The sequence below is a fragment of the Scyliorhinus canicula genome, unplaced genomic scaffold (genome assembly GCF_902713615.1).
Source record: "Scyliorhinus canicula unplaced genomic scaffold, sScyCan1.1, whole genome shotgun sequence".
NCBI lineage: Eukaryota > Metazoa > Chordata > Chondrichthyes > Carcharhiniformes > Scyliorhinidae > Scyliorhinus > Scyliorhinus canicula.
The window spans coordinates 320,400-344,265 of NW_024055494.1; the positions used below are offsets into that span (position 1 = coordinate 320,400).

The window sequence follows — 23,866 nt, forward strand, 5'->3', positions numbered from 1 at the left end:
CACACGGACAGTGACCCAGAGCCAGGATCGAACCTGGGACCTCAGCGCCGTGAGGCGGTTGTGCTAACCACGAGGCCACCGTGCTGCCCATAGGGATTATATTTAATGATGATTCTATGATGAAATACACGCATCAACAAACTCACACAAACACAAACGCACTTATCCAGACACAAACATTAAGACACTGACATGCATGTTGAACGTATAAAGACACATTAACACTTTCATTACTGGACAGGGAAGTATGAACTCATATTGACACTTGAACACACACGATGACACTTATAAAGACATCGGGACACAAATGAAGAGTAAAGAAATACGAATTTCGCATCCACACAGACACAAAAGCTAAAGAACAAACACAAACGTCAGGCAAGGGCGGCACGGTGGCATAGTGGTTAGCACTGCTGCCTCACGCCACCATGGACCTGGGGTTGATCCCGCTCCTGGGTCTCTGTCCCAGTGGAGTTTCCCCGTGACCCGTGGGTCTCACGCCGACAACCCAAAGATGTGCAGGGTAGGTGGATTGGCCAGGCTAACTTGCCCCATAATTGGAAGAAAAAAGTTACAGAGATCGATTTCCGAGTGTCTTGAACTCAACAGTAGATATGCAATGACAAATATGTTAAATTAGCAGCGGGAGAAAATGAAACGAGAATATTAAAAAACATATCCTGGATTAATAAACAAACTAATTATATTTGGCTCGATCCTCGTAGATACCACAGACAACACCTGGACTGAAGACAATGAGGATGATAACGGGAACATCTGGACAACCGCTTCCACATTCATCACCCTGTTCTTCCTGAGCATGTCCTACAGCGCTGCAGTCACTCTGGTGAAGGTGAGAAGATTCAATCCACTCACACTTCAAACTGACAGAGGCCGTTTAAAACATCTCTAAATGTTTGATTGATTAAAAACTCTAACATCAATGTCCCAGATCATAAACATCTGCTTCATCATTTCTCTCTCTTTTACAGATCAAGTGATCGGTTGACGTTCGGACGCTGTAGATTTCCCTCAGCTGTTTATTATGATCTGTGTGTGACACAAATACAATATCTCCTCTTGGTGACTAACAGTAACATTCTCTCAGTTTATTATTCTGCATCTGTAACTGAGACAATCATGGACAGTATTTCTGCTTTTCAGTTTAAAATGTACGAGATAATTTTGGCTGTAATGTAATTGTAGTTAATAATTTCTCTCAATGTCATGTCTAAATAAGTAACTTACCTCGTACCTTATTTACAACAGTTGCCTTCTCTTTCTGTTGAGCTCCTGTTCTCTCTTGTGTCTGTTACAGTTGTACATACATTTGGCAGCTCAGAGGGCATGTGTTCTGTTCTCACTGTGACCTTCAATCGTTATGTTCCGTTTTGTCAACATCAAAATAAACTTTTGTATAATATTTTCTCTGAAATTTTAATAAATATTGAATGAAAAATGAAGACAATAAGACTAATCTGAACTCCTTTCTCCAAGGTCCATCGGCACCGCTCCATTTCCCCGATTATACAGTTGTCTTCCCTTTCCCAGACAGATATTTCTCACCAGTCCTGTCTGGGATGTGTCTGAACTCAAGGCCCCTCAGTGAAAGAGCCACTGCGCCACCAAGCGGCCCATCTGGGTTAAGACACCTTCACCTTTGCCTTTTTATGGTCAACTCTAGAGACAGAATGATTGCTCAGCTGAAGAATTCCACTGATTCACTACCCTCTGATGGAAGAAATGTCTCCTCACCTCTGTCCTAAATTTGAGATCCCTTAGTCTGAGATTATGCCCTCTGGTCTCAGACTCTCCCACAAGAGGAAACAAGATGATTTTTCAGGCTGTGTAACTGGTTAAAGCTCTTTCCACAGTCAGTTCACTGGAACACTCTCACTCAGGTTTGTGTGGGTCTCGGGGCTTTTCCAGTCACACTGATATTGAAATCTCTTCCCACAGTCCGAACAGACAAGCACATTGACAGTTTGTGATATTTAGATCCTAATGAATTGAGTGACTGTCAGATCTTGATGTTATATTTGGTTTGAGTTGCCCAGCTGCCAATCCTCCCGTTCTAATGCCTGAAAAATAAGTTTACAAAAATGATCACTATAAGAATAGGATATAAATTCACAACAGATCAGTCCAGTTTCTATCAAACCTTCTTTTGTCTCTTGCTTTCCCCAAGCATGGCAGCACGGTAGCATTGTGGATAGCACAATGGCTTCACAGCTCCAGGGTCCCAGGTTAGATTCCGGCTTGGGTCACTGTCTGTGCGGAGTCTGCACATCCTCCCCGTGTGTGCGTGGGTTTCCTCTGGGTGCTCCGGTTTCCTCCCACAGTCCAAAGATGTGCAGGTTAGGTGGATTGGCCATGATAAATTGCCCTTTGTCCAAAATTGCCCTTAGTTTTGGGTGGGGTTACTGGGTTATTGGGATAGGGGGAGGTGTTGACCTTGGGTAGGGTGCTCTTTCCAAGAGCCGGTGCAGACTCGATGGGCGGAATGGCCTCCTTCTGCACTGTAAATTCTATGATATGTGGTCCAGTCAAAATAAAAGACCAAAATCAGCTAGAAGCCCCAACAAAAGTGTTACTGCCTGTGTGGAGTCTGCCCGTTCTCCCCGTGTCTGCATGGGTTTCCTCCAAGTGCTCCGGTTTCCTCCCACAGTCCAAAGATGCGCAGCTTAGGTGGATTGGCCATGCTAAATTGCCCTTATGTTAGATGGTGTCGCTGGGTTACAGGGATAGGGTGGAGATGCTCTTTCCAAGAGCCAGTGCAGACTCGATGGGCCGAACGGCCGACTTCTGCACTGTAAATTCTATGATTGTACCTCTCTGATTATTGAGTCAATCAGCGAGTCAGCCTGAAATCTGCCTCACAATGCCCGGGTGATTGACGGCAGCCCCGGACCAATAGGAAGAGGAGGGGCGGGACTGCGGGACCGACCGGAAGCAGCTAGTCCTCCAACCAATCGGAGTGAATGAGGGGCGGGCCCGCTGTTATTGAAGCATGCGCAGTGTGGGGAATGGCGAAGGAGAAGGATGTGTTTTCAGATCGGAAATCGGTGAGAGGACTTTAACAATATGGAGGGAGCGAGAGATCGCGGGGGCGGGCGGAAACGTTGTGTAAAGTTGTTGAAATCGCAAACATCGGAAAGGTTTCCGGGACCCAGTTTGTCCCGAGCGGAACTGCAGCTCCTCACATTGGGCTCGGGTTAACGGCCGCCATCTTTATTGGATGTAAATCAGGGCGCATGCGCGTTTGCCGTCTTTGTCGGGGGCCAATGTTTCAATGAGTGGGAGGGGCTTGTTCCCCATTGTTCAGAATGGAGACAACTTGTCCATCAAACTGGATTAGTCTTTGACTCCCAATGTCTTACTGATGATGCAAAGCAGTGGCAGAGATGGAAAGAAAAGGAAGCCAATCCTGCTCTCTGAATTTCACTCTCTTATTAGACATTCTGTCCCATCTGTCCAAAGCTCTGCGGCTCTGTTCAGCCATGTGAAGACCCAGGATAGAAATTCACAATCAATGGGCTTTGACAAAGAGTCATCGGACTCGAAACGTTAGCTCTTTTCATTCCCTACAGATGCTGCCAGACTTGCTGAGATTTTCCAGCATTTTCCCTTTCGATAGAAATTCACAACCCTGAGTAGACGTCACCCTCAAATCGAGGGACTGATTCATAGAATTTACAGTGCAGAAGGAGGCCATTGGGCCCATCGAGTCTGCACCGGCTCTTGGAAAGAGCACCCGACCCAAGCCCACACCTCCACCCTATTCCAGTAACCCCACCCAACTCTCAGGGCAATTTTGGGTACTTAAGGGCAATTTAGCTTCACAGCTCCAGGGTCCCAGGTTCGATTCCCGGCTTGGGTCACTTGTTTGTGCGGAGTCTGCACATTCTCCCCGTGTGTGCGTAGGTTTCCTCTGCGTGCTCCGGTTTCCTCCCACGTCCAAAGATGTGCAGGTTAGGTGGATTGGCCATGCTATATTGCCCTTAGTGTTCAAATTTGCCCATAGTACTGGGTTATGGGGATAGGGTGGAGGTGTGGGCTTGGGTAGGGTGCTCTTTCCAAGAGCCGGTGCAGAGTCGATGGGCCGAATGGCCTCCTTCTGCAATGTAAATTCTGTGAAATTATATGAAATACATGGGTTTCTGGAAAATCATTGCGACAGAAAAAATATTTTAGTGACTCTGGAACATGATTAGGACAGTAAAAATACTAATTTTGGGTCTCTGGAAAATCATGAGGACAGTAAAAAAGATTTTTGAACATTTCAGTGGATATAAAAATATTGAAACTGGGATAAAGGTTGATTGACTGACAGTCAATCACTGTCCTTTTTTAAAATAAATTTAGAGTGCCCAATTCATTTTTTCCAATTCAGGGACAATTCAGCATGTCCAATGGGCCTAACCTGCACATCTTTGCGTTGTGGGGATGCAGCATGGTGGTTTCGTGGGTTAGCCCTAATGCCTCACGGCGCGAAGGTCCCAGGTTCGATCCCAGCTCTGGGTAACTGTCTGTGTGGAGTTTGCATATTCTCCCCGTGTTTGCGTGGGTTTCGCCACCACAACCCAAAGATGTGCAAGGAAAGTGGATTGGCAAGGCTAAATTGCCCCTTAATTGGAAAAAAAAATTAATTGGTTACTCTAAATTTATTTTTTTAAATCACTGGGTTGTGGCATGAAACCCACACAAACACGGGGAGAATGTGCAAACTTCGCACAGTCAGTGACCCAGAACTAGGTCCGAACCTGTGACCTCAGCGCTGTGAGACAGCAGTGCTAACCACTGCACCACCGTGCTGCCCTAGTCAAACACTGTCCTGGAAGGGAAGGAGTTATTTTGCTTCCCAATTGGCCGAGGAAGGCAGTGTGTCACAAGGATGGAAGTGTTGACCGATTAATGGCTGGAGGATGGCGGCAAGTCATGTGATCAAGCCTCCAGGAATACATTTAATCAAAGTTGGCGAGGAGAGAATGTTGTGAATTTCTATCCGAAACTGGCAGTGTGGTTTCTGTAAATTTACAGGATACTGGAAGTGGAGGTTTAACAGACGGGAAACACAAACCAAATGTCACATCGCGATCTGACAGAGTCACTCGATTCATCAGAACCAGAATTTCAGCAGCATCTGGTTGTGGAAGGTAAAAGGTTTGTCTGTTCTGTCTGTGAGGGAAGATTTCAGGTCTCAGTGTGACTGGAAAAGCCCCGAGATTCACAAACCCTGGTTAGACCAAACCTGGAGAACTGTGTTCAGTTCTGGGCAACAAACCTGAGGAAGGATAGAATAGCCTCAGAGGGAGTGTAGCACAGATTTATCTGAGTGATATCTGAACCCCCCCCCCCCCCCCCCCCCCCCCCCCCCCCCCCCCCGGGGTTGGGTTAAATTAAAAGGTGAGATTACACAAAAATGTCAGAGTCAGCTGGCAGCACGGTGGCGCAGTGAGTAGCATTACTGCCTAACAGCGCCGAGGTTCCAGGTTTGATCCCGGCTCTGGGTCACTGTCCATGTGGAGTTTCCACATTGTTTGCATGGGTTTTGCCTCCAAAGCCCAAAGATGTGCAGGTTAGGTGGACTGACCATGCTAAATTGCCCTTTAATTGGAAAAAATGAATTCGGTACTCTAAATCTATTTTTAAAAATTATAAAAAACAAAAATGTCAGTCATTATGGGCAGAGAAGGGCATTCGGTCCATTGAGTCCATGCTAGCTCTCTGGTCGGCCAGGTGGTTAGCACTGTTGCTTCACAGCACCAGGGACCCAGGTTTGATTCCTGGCTTGGGTCACTGTCTGCGGTCTGTGCACGTTCTCCCCGTGTGTGTTGTGGGATTTTCAGAGTAACGTCATTGCAGTGTTAATGTAAGCTTACATGTGACACTAATAAAGATTATTATTATCTGGAGCAATCCAGTCAGAGTCATTCTCCTGCTCTGTCTCTGTATCTTCACAGGTTTATTTCTGTCAGGTTTCTATCCAATTTTTAAAAAAATAATTTATTGTGTCTATTTCCAAACACTGTCCTTGGCAGCAAGTTTAAGGTCATTTCACTGGCTGTGTAAAAACATTCTTCCTCCTACCTCCTGGACCATTTACATGCACAGATACAGAGCAACGTAGAAAATAGGAGCAGGAGGAGACCATTTGGCCCTTCGAGCCTGCTCCACCATTCATTACGATAAGAGCTGATTAGGCTCAATAACCTAATCCCGCTTTCCCCCCATATCCTTTGATCCCCTTCACCCTCAGTGCTGTATCTAACTACTTCTTCAAGACATGCAATGTTTTGGCCTCAATTAGTTCCTGTGGCGACAAATTCCACAGGCTCACCGCTCTCTGGGTGAAGAAATGTCTCCTCATCTCTGTCCTAAATGGTCTACCTGGTCTCGTCAGACTGTGACCCCTATTTCTGGACACCACTATCGGGAACACCCTTCCTGAATCTACTCTGTCTCACCCTGTTTTTCTTTTAACATAAATTTAGAGTGACCAAATTTTTTTTGCAATTAAGGTGCAGTTTTAACGTGGTCAATCTACCTACCCTGCACATCTTTGGATTTGTGGGGGTGAGACCCACGCAAACACAGGGAGAATGTGCAAAATCCACAAAGACCATGGCCCGGATTGAACCCGGGTCCTCGGCGCCATGAGGCAGCAGTGCTAACCACTGAGCCACCGTGCCACCCACTTTTTATAGGTTTCTATGAGATTCCCCCCTCATTCTTCTGAACTCCAGCGAATACAATCCAAAACAATTCAACCTAACCCGCACATCTTTGAACTGTGGGAGGAAACCGGAGAACCCGGAGGAAACCCACACAAACACACGGAGAAAGTGCAAACTCCACACAGTCAGGGGGAGAATTGAACCCAGGTCCCTGGTGCTGTGAGGCAGCAGTGCTAAGCACTATGCCACCCCCTGTCTTGCAACCCTCAAGAGAAAAAAAAATCCTTATCCCCATCTGAAATGGGTGACCACTCACTTTGCAACAGTGACCCCCTTGTTCCAGATTCTCCCACAAGAGAAACATTCTCTCCACATCCACCCTGTCAAGACCCCTCAGGATCTTGTATCATTCAATCCAGGTTTTACCCAAATCTTTAAATCTGTGCCCCGACTGCTTGTATGATCAGTGAATGGAAACAGAGTTTCTTTGTCCACCCGATGGAAATCTGGCATAATCGTGTGTCCCTGAACCAAATCTCCCCTCAACCTCCTTTGCTGGAACCATTCTGGTAAATCTCCTCTGCACCTTCTCCAAGAACCTTCCCATTCTTCCTGAAGAGTGGTGACCAGAGCTTTATAAAGATTCATAGAATAGAATTACAGTAGAACTATAGAATTCCTACAGTGCAGAAGGAGGCCATTCGTCCCATCAAGTCTGCACCGATTCTCTGAAAGGGCACCCTGCCTAGGCCCACACCCCTACCCTGTCCCTGGAACCCCATAGCCCCACCTAATCTGCACATCCCTGGACACTGAGGGGCAATTTATCAAGGCCAATCCACCGAACTTTCCCTTCTTTGGACTGTTAGAGGAAACCTGAGCACCGGGTGGAAACCCACACAGGCATGGGGGGAAAGTGCAAACTCCACACAGACAGTCACCAAGGTCACAATTGAACCCGGGTCCCTGGTGCTGTGAGGCAGCAGTGCTAACTACCGTTCCACCAGAAGCATAGTTTCTGTATCAATATTACTGTTTATGAAGGTCAAGATCGAATTTGCTTTGCCATCAACTCTCTTAATATGTCTTGTAGATGTACAAATTCCCTCTTCACCTCTTTCTCTCTCCTCCCAAAGAGGCCAGTTGTGTTTTTGTGACAATTCTGCCATTTTCATTGTCACTTTTTCCCAGAACCGGCCCCACAAATGACCAGATTCATTCAGTTCAATTTCACAACCTGCTTTTGTATTTTTCTAAAATAAATTTAGATTATCCAATTCATTTTTTCCAATTAAGGGGCAATTTAGCGTGGCCAGTCCACCTATCCTGCACATATTTGGGTTGTGGGGGTGAAACCGACGCAAACACAGGGAAAATGTGCAAACTCCACACGGACAGTGACCCGGGGCCAGGATCGAACCTGGGACCTCGGAGCCGTGAGGCAGCAGGGCTAACACACTGTGCCGCCATGCTGCCCGCCTTTGTGTTTTTCTGGGTTCTCTCTCACTCCCTATTTTCTGTTTTAAATCAGTTTCACAGTGTGTTCGAATGGGAGACTTCAAAGTCCAGAAACTCAAACCAAGCATCACGTCAGGATCTGACAGAGTCCTCAATTTATCATATCCTGAATATCAGCGGATTTTGATCATGGAAGGAAAAAGCATCGTTCACAGTGGGGAGAAACCGTACACGTGTTGCGTGTGTGGACGAAGATTCAGTCAATCATCAGGCCTCACAAGCCACAAATGCAGTCACACAGAGGAGAAACCATGGAAATGTGGGGACTGTGGCAAAGGATTCACTTACCCATCCAAACTGGAAACTCATCAACGCAGTCACACTGGGGAGAGACCATTCACCTGCTCCAAGTGTGGGAAGGGATTCACTCAGTCATCCACCCTGCTGAGTCACCAGCGAGTTCACACTGATGAGAGACCGTTTCAATGTCCAGATTGCGGGAAGTGCTATAAATGTTCTGGGGAACTAATGTGCCATCAACGTGTTCACACTGACGAGAAACCGTTTAGGTGCTCTGACTGCGGGACCGGGTTCAGACGGTCAGCTGATCTCGCTGTACATCAGCAAATTCATACTGGGGAGAGGCCATTCGCCTGCTCCAAGTGTGGGAAGGGATTCATTCGGTCATCGGCCCTGCTGAGACACCAGCGAAGTCACACTCGGGAGAGATCGTTCACCTGCTCCGAGTGTGGGAAGAGATTCAGTCACTCATCCAACCTGCTGAGTCACCAGCGAGTTCACACTGGGGAGAGTCCATTCACCTGCTCCAATTGTGGGAAGGGTTTCACCACTTCATCGCACCTGCTGAGACACCAGCGAGTTCACACTGGGCAGAGACCATTCACCTGCTCCGAGTGTGGGAAGAGATTCACTCAGTCATCCAACCTGGTGAGTCACCAGCGAGTTCATACTGGGGAGAGACCATTCACCTGCTCCAAGTGTGGGAAGAGATTCAGTCACTCATCCAACCTGCTGAGTCACCAGCGAGTTCACACTGGGGAGAGTCCATTCACCTGCTCCAATTGTGGGAAGGGTTTTGTCACTTCATCCCACCTGCTGAGACACCAGCGAGTTCACACCGGGGAGAGACCATTCACCTGCTCCGAGTGCGGGAAGGGATTCACTCAGTCATCAAACCTGCTGAGACACCAACGAGGCCACAAGTAACCACAGTGATTGGATTTTGCTGTTACTCACATTCAGGACTGAGCCATGTTCATTTGGGTCTTTTTCTGCTGATAACAAACTCCAGCCCATTTACAGGGGCTAATATTCTGGCTAAAAATCAAATAAATTAGATTTGTGTTAAATACGCAGTGTGTTGAAACTTTTTGATATCTCTGACACAAGTTAGTTCCTTTTGAAGTGTGATGAGCTTGTGGAGCTTCTTTGTGACTGAGATTGAGTCAATGCGATCAGCTGCCTCTGCTGCTTCCCTCCCTTCCACGAGCCTACCGGACCAAACTGTCTCTAAATTTCATCCTTTCCCAAGCCCTGAACCCACATCTTTTTCTAGTTTCTCTCCCACCTCCTCTGAGAGCTCATCTTGTCCATGAGACCCAGCTCCTGGCCCATCGACCCTATTCCCACTGAGCTACTGATCAGCCAACTACCCTGTGTCTATGGATATTGTCAACATTTCTGTCTCTTCAGGTACTGTCCCTCTGTCCTTCAAATCTGCCATCATCACCCCCTCCTCAATAAAACAGACCCTTGACCCTGCCATCCTTACAAATTACCATCTTCAACCTCCATCTCCTCTCCAAACTCTTTGAACATGTTGCTACCTCCCAAATCCTTGCCCATCTTTCCCAGAACTCCCATGTTTGAATCCTTCAATCAGGTGTCCGCCCTGTTTCAGTCGTGAAATACAAGAGACAAACAAAATCTTACCCGGAGAGAAGACAGACAATCCGGGAGCTTGGATGCAAGGGCGGCACAGTAGCACAGTGGGTAGCACTGTTGATTCACAGCACCTGGGACCCGGGTTCAATATCCGTCTTGGTCATTGTGCAGAGTCTGCAAGTTCTCCCCGTGTCTGCGTGGGTTTCGTTCGGGTGACCCGCTTTCCTCCCACAGTCCAAAGATGTGCAGGTTAGGTGGATTGACTGTGCTAAATTGCCCTTGGTGTCCAAAAAGGTTAGGTGGGGTTGCGGGGATAGGGTGGAGGCATGGGCTTAAGTAGACTGCTCTTTCCCAGGGCTGGTACAGACTCAATTCTCGGATTCTATAAAGTGGGATTGTCCTTTCTGAGCTCCAGCCAGGTGATGTTAAACACTCAGGTGGGAAAGACAAAAATCTACAACGTGTTTAAAACAGCTGATTTGTTTCACCAATATCATTCTAGGATGTTAAACTTCAGTCCCTTCGAGGTTATTTTCATCAGAAACAATCTCCAACTATCAGAGTAAAAACCTCAAAGTTCTGGTACAGATAGAGGCCATTTGGCCCATTGTGTGTGTGCTGGCTGAAGTGGAGCTATTCAGCTTAATCCCATTTTGCAGATCTCAGTCGATTGTCCTGTATGTCCCAGTCCTTCAATTGGATATCCAAGACATTAATTTTAAAGTGATCAGGATTTCTGTTTCTGTGACGCTATCAGACAGCGAGTTCTAGACTCCCACCACTGAAATGATTTCCCCCTTCCAGTCGCAATGCTCTGCTAATTACTTTAAATCTAAACCCCTTGATTATTGATCTGTTAATGAAATAGATCCTTCTTATCCATTCTATCCGGGCCCTCAGAATGTTAAACACCTCAGTTAATCTCTCCTCAGCATTCTCTGTTCCACAGAAAACCACCTCGGCCTCTCCAATCTTTCCTCATTGTTAAAATTCTCCATTTGTGTCGGCATGCTGGTCAATCTCCTCTGCATTCTCTTTGGGATGAACACATACTTCCTGTAATGTGGTGCCCAGAGCTGTACTCAGTAATGTAGCTGTGGTTTAACTAGTGTTTGGACAGCTCCAGTATAACCTCCCTGATCTTATAATAAACACAGAAAATGCTGGACATACTCAGCAGCTCTGGCAGCATCTGTGGAGAGATGGGTTTCAGGTCTTTCCTCCAATAGAAATTGCTGGGAATATTCCCTGCTCTAGTATTCTGTCCCCGTGAATAACAAAGTATCCTCTCTGCCTTCACAATCACCGTATCTATCTCTCCTGTCACCTTCAGGGATCTGTGGACATGCACTCTAACGCCCCTTTTTCCCTCTCACCTCACTATCATACCATTCATATTCTTTCCCTTTGCCGTGTTTGTCCACCACAAATGTATTTCTTATCCCGCGCTTCTCTGGATTGACCTGTTTGCTACTTTTCTGGCCCGCTGATCAGTCTATTGATGTCTTCCTGTAGTCATTACAGCCTTGGTTCAAACATGGACAAAAGCGCTGAATGCCAGAGGTGAGGTGAGAGTGTCTGCCCTGGACATCAAGGCAGCACTTGACCGAGTATGGCATCCAGGAGCCCCAGCTAATCTGGAGTCAATGGGAATCGGTGAAAACTCTCCGCTGGTTGGAGTCGTACCTGGCACAAAGAAAGATGGTTGTGGTGGTTGGAGGCCAACCATTTCAGCTCCAGGACATCACTGCAGGCATTCCTCAGGGTAGTGTCTTCGGCCCAACCATCTTCAGCTGCTTCATCAATGACCTGCCTTCATCATAAGGTCAGAAGTGGGGATGTTTGCGGATGACTGCACAGTGTTCAGAATCATTCGCCAACCCTGAGATAATGAAGCCGTCCATGTCCAAATGCAGCAAGACCTGGACAATATCCAGGCTTGGGCTGAGAAGTGGCAAGTTACATTCGTGCCACACAAGTGTCAGGCAATCACCATATCTTCCAAGAGAGGATCTAACCATCGTCCCTTGACATTGAATGATATTACCATTGCTGAATTCCTCACAATCAACATCCTGGGGGGTGCCATTGATCAATACTGTGGATGAGCCATATTAATACTGTGGTTACCAGGAAAGGTCAAAGACTAGGAATCCTACGAAGGGTAACTCATCTCCTGAACCCACCCCCCCCCTTCCCTCCCCCCCCCCCCCCCCCCCTCTCAAAGCCTGTCCACCATCTGCAATGCACAAGTCAGAACCAGTGTTCTAGCGAAGAGGATAAATAGGGTGGTCAGTAGGACTTTAAACTTCTGAGTTGGGGGGAAGGGAAAGTGAAAGCGACAGGGAGCAGGGAGTTAAATGGCAAGATACGCAGGAGGATAACATGTAGGCAGGTGGATTTAAGCTTGAGGCAGACTAGGAATGCAACAAAAAGGAAGGATAACTTTGGACATCTTAGGACTTCCAATATCTGTACTGATAAGAAAGTTAACATTAAGGCACTTTACCTGAATGCTCGTAGCATTTGTAACAAAGTAGATGAACTAATGGCACAGATCATCGTGAATGATTATGATGTGGTAGGCATCACAGAGACATGGCTGCAGGGGGTTCAGGACTGGCAGTTAAACATCCAAGGATATACAACCTATCGAAAAGACAGGGAGGTGGGCCGAGGGGGTGGGGTTGCCTTGTTAGTTAAGAACAAAATTAAATCTATGGCACTAAACGACATAGGGTCGGATGATGTGGAGTCTGTGTGGGTAGAATTGAGGAACCACAAAGGCAAAAAAACCATAATGGGAGTTATGTACAGACCGCCTAACAGTGGTCAGGACCAGGGGCGCAACATGTACCGGGAAATAGAAAAGGCATGTCAGAAAGGCAAGGTCACAGTGATCATGGGGGACTTCAATATGCAGGTGGATTGGGTAAATAATGTAGCCAGTGGATCCAAAGAAAAGGAATTCATGGAATGCTTACAAGATGGCTTTTTGGAACAGCTTGTCATGGAGCCCACAAGGGAGCAGGCTATTCTGGACCTAGTGCTATGTAATGAACCAGACTTTATTAAAGATCTTAAAGTAAGGGAACACTTAGGAAGCAGCGATCATAATATGGTTGAGTTCAGTCTGCAGTTTGAAAGAGAGAAGGCAAAATCGGATGTAATGGTGTTACAGTTAAATAAAGGTAATTACGAGGGCATGAGAGAGGAACTGGTGAAAATCAACTGGAAGCAGACCCTAGCAGGGAAGACAGTAGAGCAAAAATGGCAGGAGTTTGTATGCATAATTGAGGACACTGTACAGAGGTTCATCCCCAAGAAAAGAAAGATTATCCAGGGAGGGATTAGACAGCCATGGCTGACAAAGGAGGTCAGGAAATGTATCAAAGAAAAAGAGAGATCCTATAAAGTGGCCAAAAGCACCGGGAAATCAGAAGATTGGGAAGGCTACAAAAACAAACAGAGGTTAACAAAGAGACAAATAAGGAAGGAGAGGATCAAATATGAAGGCAGGCTAGCCCGTAATATAAGAAATGATAGTAAAAGTTTCTTTCAATACATAAGAAACAAACGTCAGGCCAAAGTAGACATTGGGCCAATTCAAACTGATTCTGGAAGGCTAGTGATGGGAGATGAGGAAATGGCTGGAGAACTTAATAAGTACTTTGCGTCTGTCTTCACAGTGGAAGACGTTAGTAATATCCCAAAAATTATAAAGGGTCAGGGGGCTGAGTTGAGTATGGTTGCCATTACAAAAGAGATGGTGCTAAAAAAGCTAAAAGGTCTTAAAATTGACAAATCTCCTGGCCCCGATGGGCTACATCCTAGAGTTCTGAGGGAGGTGGCTGAAGAAATAGCGGAAGCGTTGGTTGAGATCTTTCAAAAATCACTGGAGTCAGGGAAAGTCCCGGACGATTGGAAGATCGCTGTTGTAACCCCCTTGTTCAAGAAAGGATCAAGACAAAAGATGGAAAATTATAGGCCAATTAGCCTAACCTCGGTTGTTGGTAAAATTCTAGAATCGATCGTTAAGGATGAGATTTCTAATTTCTTGGAAGAGCAGGGTCGGATTAGAACAAGTCAACATGGATTTAGTAAGGGGAGGTCGTGCCTGACGAACCTGTTAGAATTCTTTGAGGAGGTGACAAGTAGGTTAGACCAGGGAAACCCAGTGGATGTGGTCTATCTGGATTTCCAAAAGGCCTTTGATAAGGTGCCACACAGGAGGCTGCTGAGTAAGGTGAGGGCCCATGGTGTTCGAGGTGAGCTACTGGCATGGGTTGAGGATTGGCTGTCTGACAGAAGGCAGAGAGTTGGGATAAAAGGTTCTTTTTCGGAATGGCAGCCGGTGACCAGCGGTGTCCCACAGGGTTCAGTGTTGGGGCCGCAGCTGTTCACCATATATATTAATGATCTGGATGAAGGGACTGGGGGCATTCTAGCGAAGTTTGCTGATGATACGAAGTTAGGTGGTCAGGCAGGTAGTGCTGAGGAAGTGGGGAGGCTGCAGAAGGATCTAGACAGTTTGGGAGAGTGGTGCAGGAAATGGCTGATGCATTTCAACGTGAGAAAATGTGAGGTCTTGCACTTTGGAAAAAAGAATCCAAGCATAGACTACTTTCTAAACGGTGAGAAAATTCATAATGCCAAAGTACAAAGGGATCTGGGAGTGCTAGTCGAGGATTCCCTAAAGGTAAACATGCAGGTTGAATCCGTGATTAAGAAAGCGAATGCTATGTTGTCATTTATCTCAAGAGGGTTGGAATATAAAAGCAGCGATGTGCTACTGAGCCTTTATAAGGCTCTGGTTAGGCCTCATTTGGAGTACTGTGTCCAGTTTTGGGCCCCACATCTCAGGAAGGACATACTGGCACTGGAGCGTGTCCAGCGGAGATTCACATGGATGATCCCTGGAATGGCGGGTCTAGCATATGAGGAACGGCTGGCGTTCCTGGGATTGTATTCATTGGAGTTCAGAAGGTTAAGGGGAGATCTAATAGAAACTTACAAGATAATACATGGCTTAGAAAGGATGGACGCAAAGAAACTGTTTCCGTTAGGCGAGGAGTCGAGGACCCGTGGGCACAGCCTTAGAATTAGAGGGGGTAAATTCAAAACAGAAATGCGGAGACATTTCTTCAGCCAGAGAGTGGTGGGCCTGTGGAATTCATTGCCGCAGAGTGCAGTGGAGGCCGGGACGCTAAATGGCTTCAAGGCAGAGATAGATAAATTCTTGATGTCGCGAGGAATTAAGGGCTATGGGGAGAATGCTGGGAGGTGGAGTTGAAATGCCCATCAGCCATGATTGAATGGCGGAGTGGACTCGATGGGCCGAATGGCCTTACTTCCACTCCTATGTCTTATGGTCTTATGGTCTTATAATGGAATACTCTCCAGTTGCCTGGATGAGTGCAGCTCCAACAACACTCAAGAAGCTCAACAGCATCCAGGACAAAGCAGCCCGCTTGATTGCTCCCCCTTCCACAAACATTCAAACCATCTATCACCGACGAACAGTGGCAGCCGTGTGTACCGTCTACAAGATGCACTGCAGTAACTCAACAATGTTCCTTATTCAGTACCTTCTAAACCCATGACCACCGCCATCTCGAAGGCCAAGAGTAGTAGATCACTGGGAACCCCACCAGCTGGAGGCTCCCCTCCAAGTCACTCACCACCCCGACGGGGAAATATATCACCGTTCCTTCGCTGTCACTGGGATAAAATCCTGGAACTCTCTCCCTAACAGCACAGTGGGTGTACCTACACCTGAAGGACTGCAGCGGTTCAAGAAGGAAACTCCCCACCACGTTCTGAAGGGCATCTAGGGATGGGCAATAAATGCTGGCCTAACCAGTGAAGCCCACATCCCATAAATGAATAATAAAAGTCTGCAGCTTTCTTTCTCACTGCGAAAAAGAGGACCGTAAATTACTTAATCCTGTCCCCATGTTAAAGTCTAAAGCATTGATATAGAACTCTAGAAGCATGGAATCGTGTCCTGGGAAATCTAGAATCCCACTGGAAATACTCCACCAATCACCAACATACCTCTCGACCACTGCCCTTTGCTTCCTGCTGCTCCAGCTGATGTCACTTCCTGCACTTGTGATTGTTCTGGACATGAGAAGTATCCTGGTTTTCCCACGTGGAGCAGGACTGGAATCCCCGGCCAGGTCTTTAATTATTTGATTATTTGACTTAAGCAAAATAAATTTAAGATTAAAATAAATAAAGATTCATCAGCTTCTCACCAATCAGTTTCTTCCGTTGAGCTGAAGTCACCTTTTATCCGGAATTAACTGAAATGTTTTTGATAATTGTTTTTTTTAAATAAATTTAAAGTACCCAATTCTTTTTTTTCCAATTAAGGGACAATTTTGCATGACTAATTCACCGACCCTGCTCATCTTTGGGTTGTAGGGTAAGACACACGCAGACACAGGGAGAATGTGCAAACTCCACTCGGACAGTGATCCGGGCCGGGAACGAAACCAGGTCCTCAGCGCCTTCAGGCAGCAGTGCTAACCAGTGTGCCATCATGCCACCCGTTTTTGTTAATTGTTAATATCTAAACATCTCAAATGATTAATTGACTGAAAAATTCAGATGTCTTTATTCTTACAATGCCAACTTCATCTTTATCCCCTGGATTTGATTAACGGACCACAAACTGTAATTCTGTGAACGATGACTAGATTATTTCAGTTTTGCGATAATTAATGAATTGTCTCACTTTATAATTGATGAATGCAGTGACCAGGATGTGTTCTCCTCAGGACTGGGATGGCCTGTCATTGCCACAGGACTGGGATGCCCAGTCATTGCCACAGGACTGGGATGCCCAGTCATTGCCACAGGACTGGGATGCCCTGTCATTGCCACAGGTCTGGGATGCCCTGTCATTGCCACAGGACTGGGATGGCCTGTCATTGCCACAGGACTGGGATGGCCTGTCATTGCCACAGGACTGGGATGGCCTGTCATTGCCAAGGGACTGGGATGGCCTGTCATTGCCATAGGACTGGGATGGCCTGTCATTGCCACAGGACTGGGATGCCCTGTCATTGCCACAGGACTGGGATGGCCTGTCATTGCCAAGGGACTGGGATGGCCTGTCATTGCCACAGGACTGGGATGGCCTGTCATTGCCACAGGACTGGGATGGTCTGTCATTGCCACAGGACTGGGATGGCCTGTCATTGCCAAGGGACTGGGGTGGCCTGTCATTGCCACAGGACTGGGATGCCCTGTCATTGCCACAGGACTGGGATGCCCTGTCATTGCCATGGGACTGGGATGGCCTGTCATTGCCTTTATTTATTCCATTATTAACTGACTGAAGCAACAATAAATTGGAGGTTAAAATAAATAAAGATTCATCAGCCACTCACCAATCAGCTCGTTCCATTTCCCTGAAGTCACATTTATTTATAATCTAATAATCTAGGAATTAACTGAAATTATTTTCTTCATTCTTATTACGTAAACAGATTGGATTTTAACTTACTGAAGAATTCAGACTTTTTCACTGCTCCAATCACTTGTCATTCAGCTTCAACTTTATCCTCTTGATTTGATCAACAGAACACTAACTGCAATTGTATAAATAATCACATTGATTCAGGTTTATACTAATTAATGAATCATGACTCAGTACATTAATGCAGTGACCAGAATGCTTCTCGCATAATCTCCTTGCTCTTATATTCCAGGCCTCGTCTAAGAAAGGATTCTTGGCTGCCTGATCACTCTATCCAGCTACCTGCGGATAGGGACTCCAATGCCTCTCTGTTGCTCTATGTTCTCAGTATAATTCTATTCATAGTTCATTCCCTTGACTTGTTTTCACTCTGAAATTCATTATCTCTCATTGTTTGCAGCACAGCAGTTAATACTGATTACAGCGCCAGGGTCCCAGGTTCGATTCCCAGCTTCGGTCACTGGTCTGTGCGGAGTCTGCATATTCTCTCTGTAGCTGTCTGGGTTTCCTCCAGGTGCTCCAGTTTCCACCCATAATTCCTGAAAGACATGCTTGTGAGGTGAATTGGACATTCTGAACTCTCCATCTGTGTACCTGAACAGGCACCAGAATGTGGCGACTAGGGGATTTTCACAGTCACTTCATTGCACTGTTGACGTTAGCCTACTTATAAAAATTCAATAATAAAGACTATTATTAAATTGAATTCCGGGGCGGCAGGTTGGCGCATTGGGGTATGTGGAACATTCCTTGTTCCAGGCCTACCCGGGTCCCCTCCCATAACCCCTTTACCGGTACATTGATGACTATTTTGGTGCTGATTTATGCTGTCGTCCGGAACTGGAAAAATTCATCAACTTTGCTTCCAGTTTCCACCGCTTCATCACTTTCAACTGGTCCATCTTAGACTCCTCCCCTCTCTTCCCTTCCTTGACCTTGCTAGCTCCATTTCTGGCAATAGACTATCTACTAATATCTATTACAATCCCACTGACTCCCACAGCTATCTTCGCACCCTACACCCTGTAAGGACTCCCTCCCTTTCTCTCAGCTCCTCCGCCTCTGTCGCATTTGTTCCGATGATGCCACTTACCAAAGTGGTGCTTCAAATGTGTTCCTTCTTCCTCAACCATGATTCATCACCTACAGCTGTAGACAGGGCCCTCAACACTGCACGGTCCATCTCCCACACCACTACCCTCACCCCGTCCCCTCCCTCCAAGAACAAGGATAGAATCCCCCTCATTCTCACATTTCACCCCACCAGCCTCCGTATGCAAAGCATAATCCTCTGCCATTTTCACCAACTTCAACATGATGTCACCACCAAACACGTATTCCCTTCACTCCCTCTGTCAGCAGTCCACAAAGACCATTCCCTCCAAGATAATCTAGTCCACTGCTCCACAATACCCAACACCTCTCCCATCACCTATGGCACCTTCCCGTGCAATCGCAGAAGATGCAACACCTGCCCTTTTACCTCTTCTATGCTTAACATCCCAGGCCCAAAACATTAATTCCAGGTTTAAGCAGCGTTTCACATGCACCTCTTTCAATTTGGTCTATTGCATTCACTGCTTCCAATGTGGTCTCCTCTATGTCAGAGAGACCAAACGTAGATCTTCGCTCTGTGCGCATTCAGGTCCCTGACCTTTCCGTTGATTGCCATTTTAACACAGGACCGTGTTCCCATGCCCACATGCCTGTCCTTGGCCTGCTGCAATGTTCCAGTGAAGCTCAAAGCAAACTGGAGGAACAGCATCTCATCTTCCGGTTGGGCACGCTACAGCCTTCCGGTCTCAACATTGAATTCAACAACTTCAGATGATTAGCTCGAGCCCACCTTGACCCCTTCATTTTCATTCCATTTTATTTGAACTGTCTTTTACCTTTTATTTCTTTGTCTTTCTTTACATATATTTCCCCCCACTCTGTCCCACTATCTGATCCCCCCTTTCCCGTTGTTACCAGACTCCTAAACGACCCTCTTATGGACTGACCTCAGTAACACTACACCCCTGTATGCTTCGTCCGATGCCGGTGTTTATATAGTTACATTGAAAAATAAAAATTGCTTATTGTCACGAGTAGGCTTCAATGAAGTTACTGTGAAAAGCCCCTAGTCGCCACATTCCGGCGCCTGTCCGGGGAGGCTGGTACGGGAACTTGTGTACCTTATGTTACCGTATTATGTATTTTCTTTTATTTCCTTTTCTTTTCATGTACTTAATGATCTGTTGAGCTGCTCGCAGAAAAATACTTTTCACTGTACTTTGGTACACGTGACAATATACCTGACTAACCTTTTGGACACTAAGGGGTAATTTAGGATAACCAAAGGGGCAGCAGGGTAGCATGGTGGTTAGCATAAATGCTTCACAGCTCCAGGGTTCCAGGTTCGATTCCCGGCAGGGTCACTGTCTGTGTGGAGTCTGCACGTCCTCCCCCTGTGTGCGTGGGTTTTCTCAGGGTGCTCCGGTTTCCTCCCACAGTCCAAAGATGTGCGGGTTAGGTGGATTGGCCATGCTAAATTGCCCGTAGTGTCCTAATAAAAAAAGTAAGGTTAAGGAGGGGTTGTTGGGTTACGGGTATAGGGTGGATACGTGGGTTTGAGTATGGCTCGGCACAACATTGAGGGCCGAAGGGCCTGTTCTGTGCTGTACTGTTCTATGTTCTATTTTAGCTCTCTTTTCCCTTGGTTTCTGTGGCTATGACTAATCTTTCATTCGCTACCCTACAGTATAAGTATCTCCCACTTTCAACGGCTTTTAGCTTTGACAAAGGGGCATCTGGGCTCTTTCTTCTCCTTACAGATGCTGCCAGACCTGCTGAGATTTTCCAACATTTTCTCTTTTAGTTTCAGATTCCAGCATCCGCAGCAATTTGCTTTTGCAAATCACTTTGGGAAATAGAACATAACACAACACCCATTTGCACGAATTTGTGTTTTATTTCAACGAGGTAACAAAATATATTTTCTGCTGCCTATTTGGAGTTTCAACGATGCTGTTATTACCCAACATACCCAGCGTTTGTGAATCTGCCCTGATCACGCCCCAGGAGCCTAGTACGCAGGCGCAGTGTTATATATAGAGCATGCGCAGTTTCACTTTGCTCGGAGTCCTGCGAGCACATGAGGTTTTTTTCGGCAGGTGAGGGTCGCTGGGGCGGAGGGAGGAATTGAGTCGGGAATTGGGGTGGACAGCGAGCGGAGGCTTCATAAACACCTGGTGCAGGTTGCAAGCCCCGACAGGAGCCTGCCGGTCCCCTGCTTTCTGTTCCAGGGCGTTTTCCCGGGAACAGGCCCGGGTTAATTGCCGCCATCTTGTTTGGGCGGGCAGCGAAGCGCATGCGCGGATTCGGCCGGACGAGTGGGCGGGGCCTCAGGTTCCCAGTGACCCGGATGGTGACAACAATCCAAACAAAACAGCTGGAGGACATTCCACGGAGCTGACTGGGTGGGAGGAGGTCTGAAGGTTCAAATTAGAGCAAAATACTGCGGATGCTGGAAATTGGAAGTAAAGACATAAAATGTGGATGAATGAGCGGGTCTTTCAGCTTCTGCGGAGAGAAATAGTTAATGTTTCGGATCTAAATGATCACAGCCGCAGGGACTGAGTATGCAGAGGGGAGGTTGGGGAAAGTAGATTGTTAGTGAGCAGGGGTAGTTGGAGTGAGTGGGGAAGGAGGTCTGAAGAGAGGAACCTGAGTGAGATGGGGGGGGGGGGGGTTTGAGAGAAGGGCTTCTGACTGAGTTGGGGGAGGAGGTTTGATGAGAGTGACCTGAGTGGGCAATGGTAGTTAGGCTTCTGTCTGTCAAGGGACGGGATATTGACAGAGTTTTTGTGTTTATATGTTGGGAACCAGCATGGAGTGTCTGGGAGCAGCCTAAGGTCCAAGAGAGCTCTGTGCACACTGTTGGTGGGGAGAACAGGCAGAGTGTAAGTCAAATATTTTATATCTGGAATGTTGCAAGGGCATATTTTTGGTTTTGGACAACTCTTGGGCCTCCTTCACCATGTAAATGGTGTGCACTTGATACCCCTGATAAACCCACATGTCTCCAGTTTCCACAATCTTCACTCTCAACAGGTTTCACCCTTCCCCCATCAATGGTTTTGTCATCAACATCTCCCTCCATACCCTCCCCCCTCACAAGATGTCCCCTTTTCTCCAGTGGATTTGGTCACTCCTGGTGTTGGGTGAACAGGTATTAGTGTGAATCTGCATACAAGCAGCAGATTTTGACATGACCTTGTGTGGTGTTGAATCTGAGAGGTTGGCAAGGGGATAATTAGAGTCGTCAAGGTTTGAGGTGACAAAGGAATGAATGAATTTCAGTAGCAGATGAGATGAGGCAGCAGCAACTCTGGACAAGGTTACTGAGTTGGAAATAGACAGTCTTTGCGATGTGTCATCAAAAAAACAGTTTGGGATGAAATTTGACAACCAGATTATGAACAGATTGGTTCAGCCTCAAAGAGTTGCAATAGATATAGGAGCTAGGGAATGGGATATGTAACACAAACTGAAGATGATTGCTTTCCTCGTCCTGATATTTAGATGGAGAACATTTCTGCTTATCCAGTAATGAGTCAGATAATTTGGGATGTTTCCGGATTTGGAGGGACACTTGGAGATGATAGTGGAGGTTAAGGGTTTTGGACGTCACATGAAAGCTCTGGTCGAGTTTTAGATAAAATCCTCTCCTTCAAGCCTTCCCACCTCCCTCTTCCTCTCTCCCCCAGATTGGGGGGTGTAGGCCCAGATCAGGTGGCAGCTTCCCTTCCCGAAAGGACATTGGTGAACCAGTTGTTTTTTATGACAATTCAGCAGTTTTCATGGTCACATTTCCAAGTGTCAGTCCCACAAATGACCGGATTCATCCAACTCCATTTCACAAGCTGCCTTTGTGTTTATCACTCTCTTTTTCTCCTCTTTGAATTCATTTTTCAGGATATTGGAAGGGTAATTTGTCAATATCACATCAGGATGTAACAGTCACTCGACTCATCAGAGCCAAACCATCAGCTTTTGAACATGGAATCAAAAAAAAACACTCACAAGAGGGAGAAAGTGTTTCCGTGTTCTGTGTGTGGACGAAGCTTCAGCCAATCATCAAACTTGTCAAAACACAAGTGCTGTCCCATGGGGGAGAAACCGTGGAAATGTGGAGATTGTGGGAAGGGATTCAATTGTCCGTCTGAGCTGCGTATTCATCAACGTAGTCACACCGGGGAGAGACCATTCACCTGTTCTGTGTGTGAGAAAGGATTCACTAAATCATCTGACCTTCTGAGACACCAGCGAATTCACACTGGGGAGAGACCGTTCACCTGCTCTGTGTGTCGGAAAGGCTTCACAACTTCGTACCACCTCCTGAAACACTATCGTTCCCACAGTGAGGGGAGAAATGGGGAGAACGTGTTTCCGTGTTCTGTGTGTGGACGATGCTTCAGCCGAAAAGCAAACCTGTCAAAACACAAATGCTGTCCCAGCGGCGAGAAACCGTGGAAATGTGGAGACTGTGGGAAGGGATTCAATTACTCGTCTGAGCTGCGTATTCATCAATACAGTCACACCGGGAAGAAACCATTCCCCTGCTCTGTGTGTGGGAAAGGATTCAACAAACCATCTGACCTTCTGAGACACCAGCGAGTTCACACTGGGGAGAGACCGTTCACCTGCTCTGTGTGTGGGAAAGGCTTCACAACCTCATATGGCCTCCTGTCCCACCATCGTATCCACAGTGAGGAGAGACCTTTCCAATGTTCTGACTGTGAGAAAAACTATAAAAGGAAAACAGGTCTGTTGAGCCATAAACTCACTCACACCGGGGAGAAACCGTTCACCTGCTCTGCTTGTGGGAAAGGATTTGCCCGTTCATCCGAGCTCCTGACACACCAACTTGTTCATACTGATCAGAGGCCGTTTAAATATCCTGACTGTGAGAAGAGCTTTAAAAGCCGGAAGGATCAGCTGACACATGAACACACTCACACCAGGGAGAGATCTTTCATCTGTTCTTTCTGTGGGAAAAGTTTTAGTTGGAAGTCCAACCTACTTAAGCACCAGCGGATTCACACTGGGGAGAGGCCATTCATCTGCTCAGTGTGTGGGAAGGCATTCATTCAGTCATCCCACAGGCTGAGACACCAGCTATTTCACAAGTGACTGAAGGGATTGGATTTGGATTCTGCTGTTAATCACATCCGGACCGAACCATCTTCACTCTGACAGCTGGTGTTTGTTGCTGCTGATATTAATCAGCCTGAAAGCTGGGGTGTGCATTGATGTTCTGTATAAATATTGATTAAATCAGCTTTGATTCAGA

At 46.7% G+C, this 23,866-nt stretch overlaps 1 protein-coding gene and 1 pseudogene across 1 annotated transcript; both read left to right on the top strand.

Moving 5' to 3' along the window:
- The first annotated feature begins 5,104 nt into the window (after positions 1-5,104).
- Positions 5,105-11,796, top strand: LOC119960262 (annotated as a pseudogene).
- A 9,502-nt stretch (positions 11,797-21,298) lies between these two features.
- On the top strand, positions 21,299-23,866 carry LOC119960263 (zinc finger protein 239-like). The gene is made up of 2 exons (XM_038788008.1): positions 21,299-21,473; positions 22,489-23,866. The coding sequence occupies exon 2, from the start codon at positions 22,573-22,575 to the stop codon at positions 23,704-23,706; it is 1,134 nt and encodes a 377-aa protein (XP_038643936.1). The 5' UTR covers positions 21,299-21,473; positions 22,489-22,572; the 3' UTR covers positions 23,707-23,866.

What these genes read in the sequence shown, in the direction of transcription:
- LOC119960263 (XM_038788008.1), top strand. Translation starts at nt 22,573, where the DNA reads ATGGAATCAAAAAAAAACACTCACAAGAGGGAGAAAGTGTTTCCGTGT.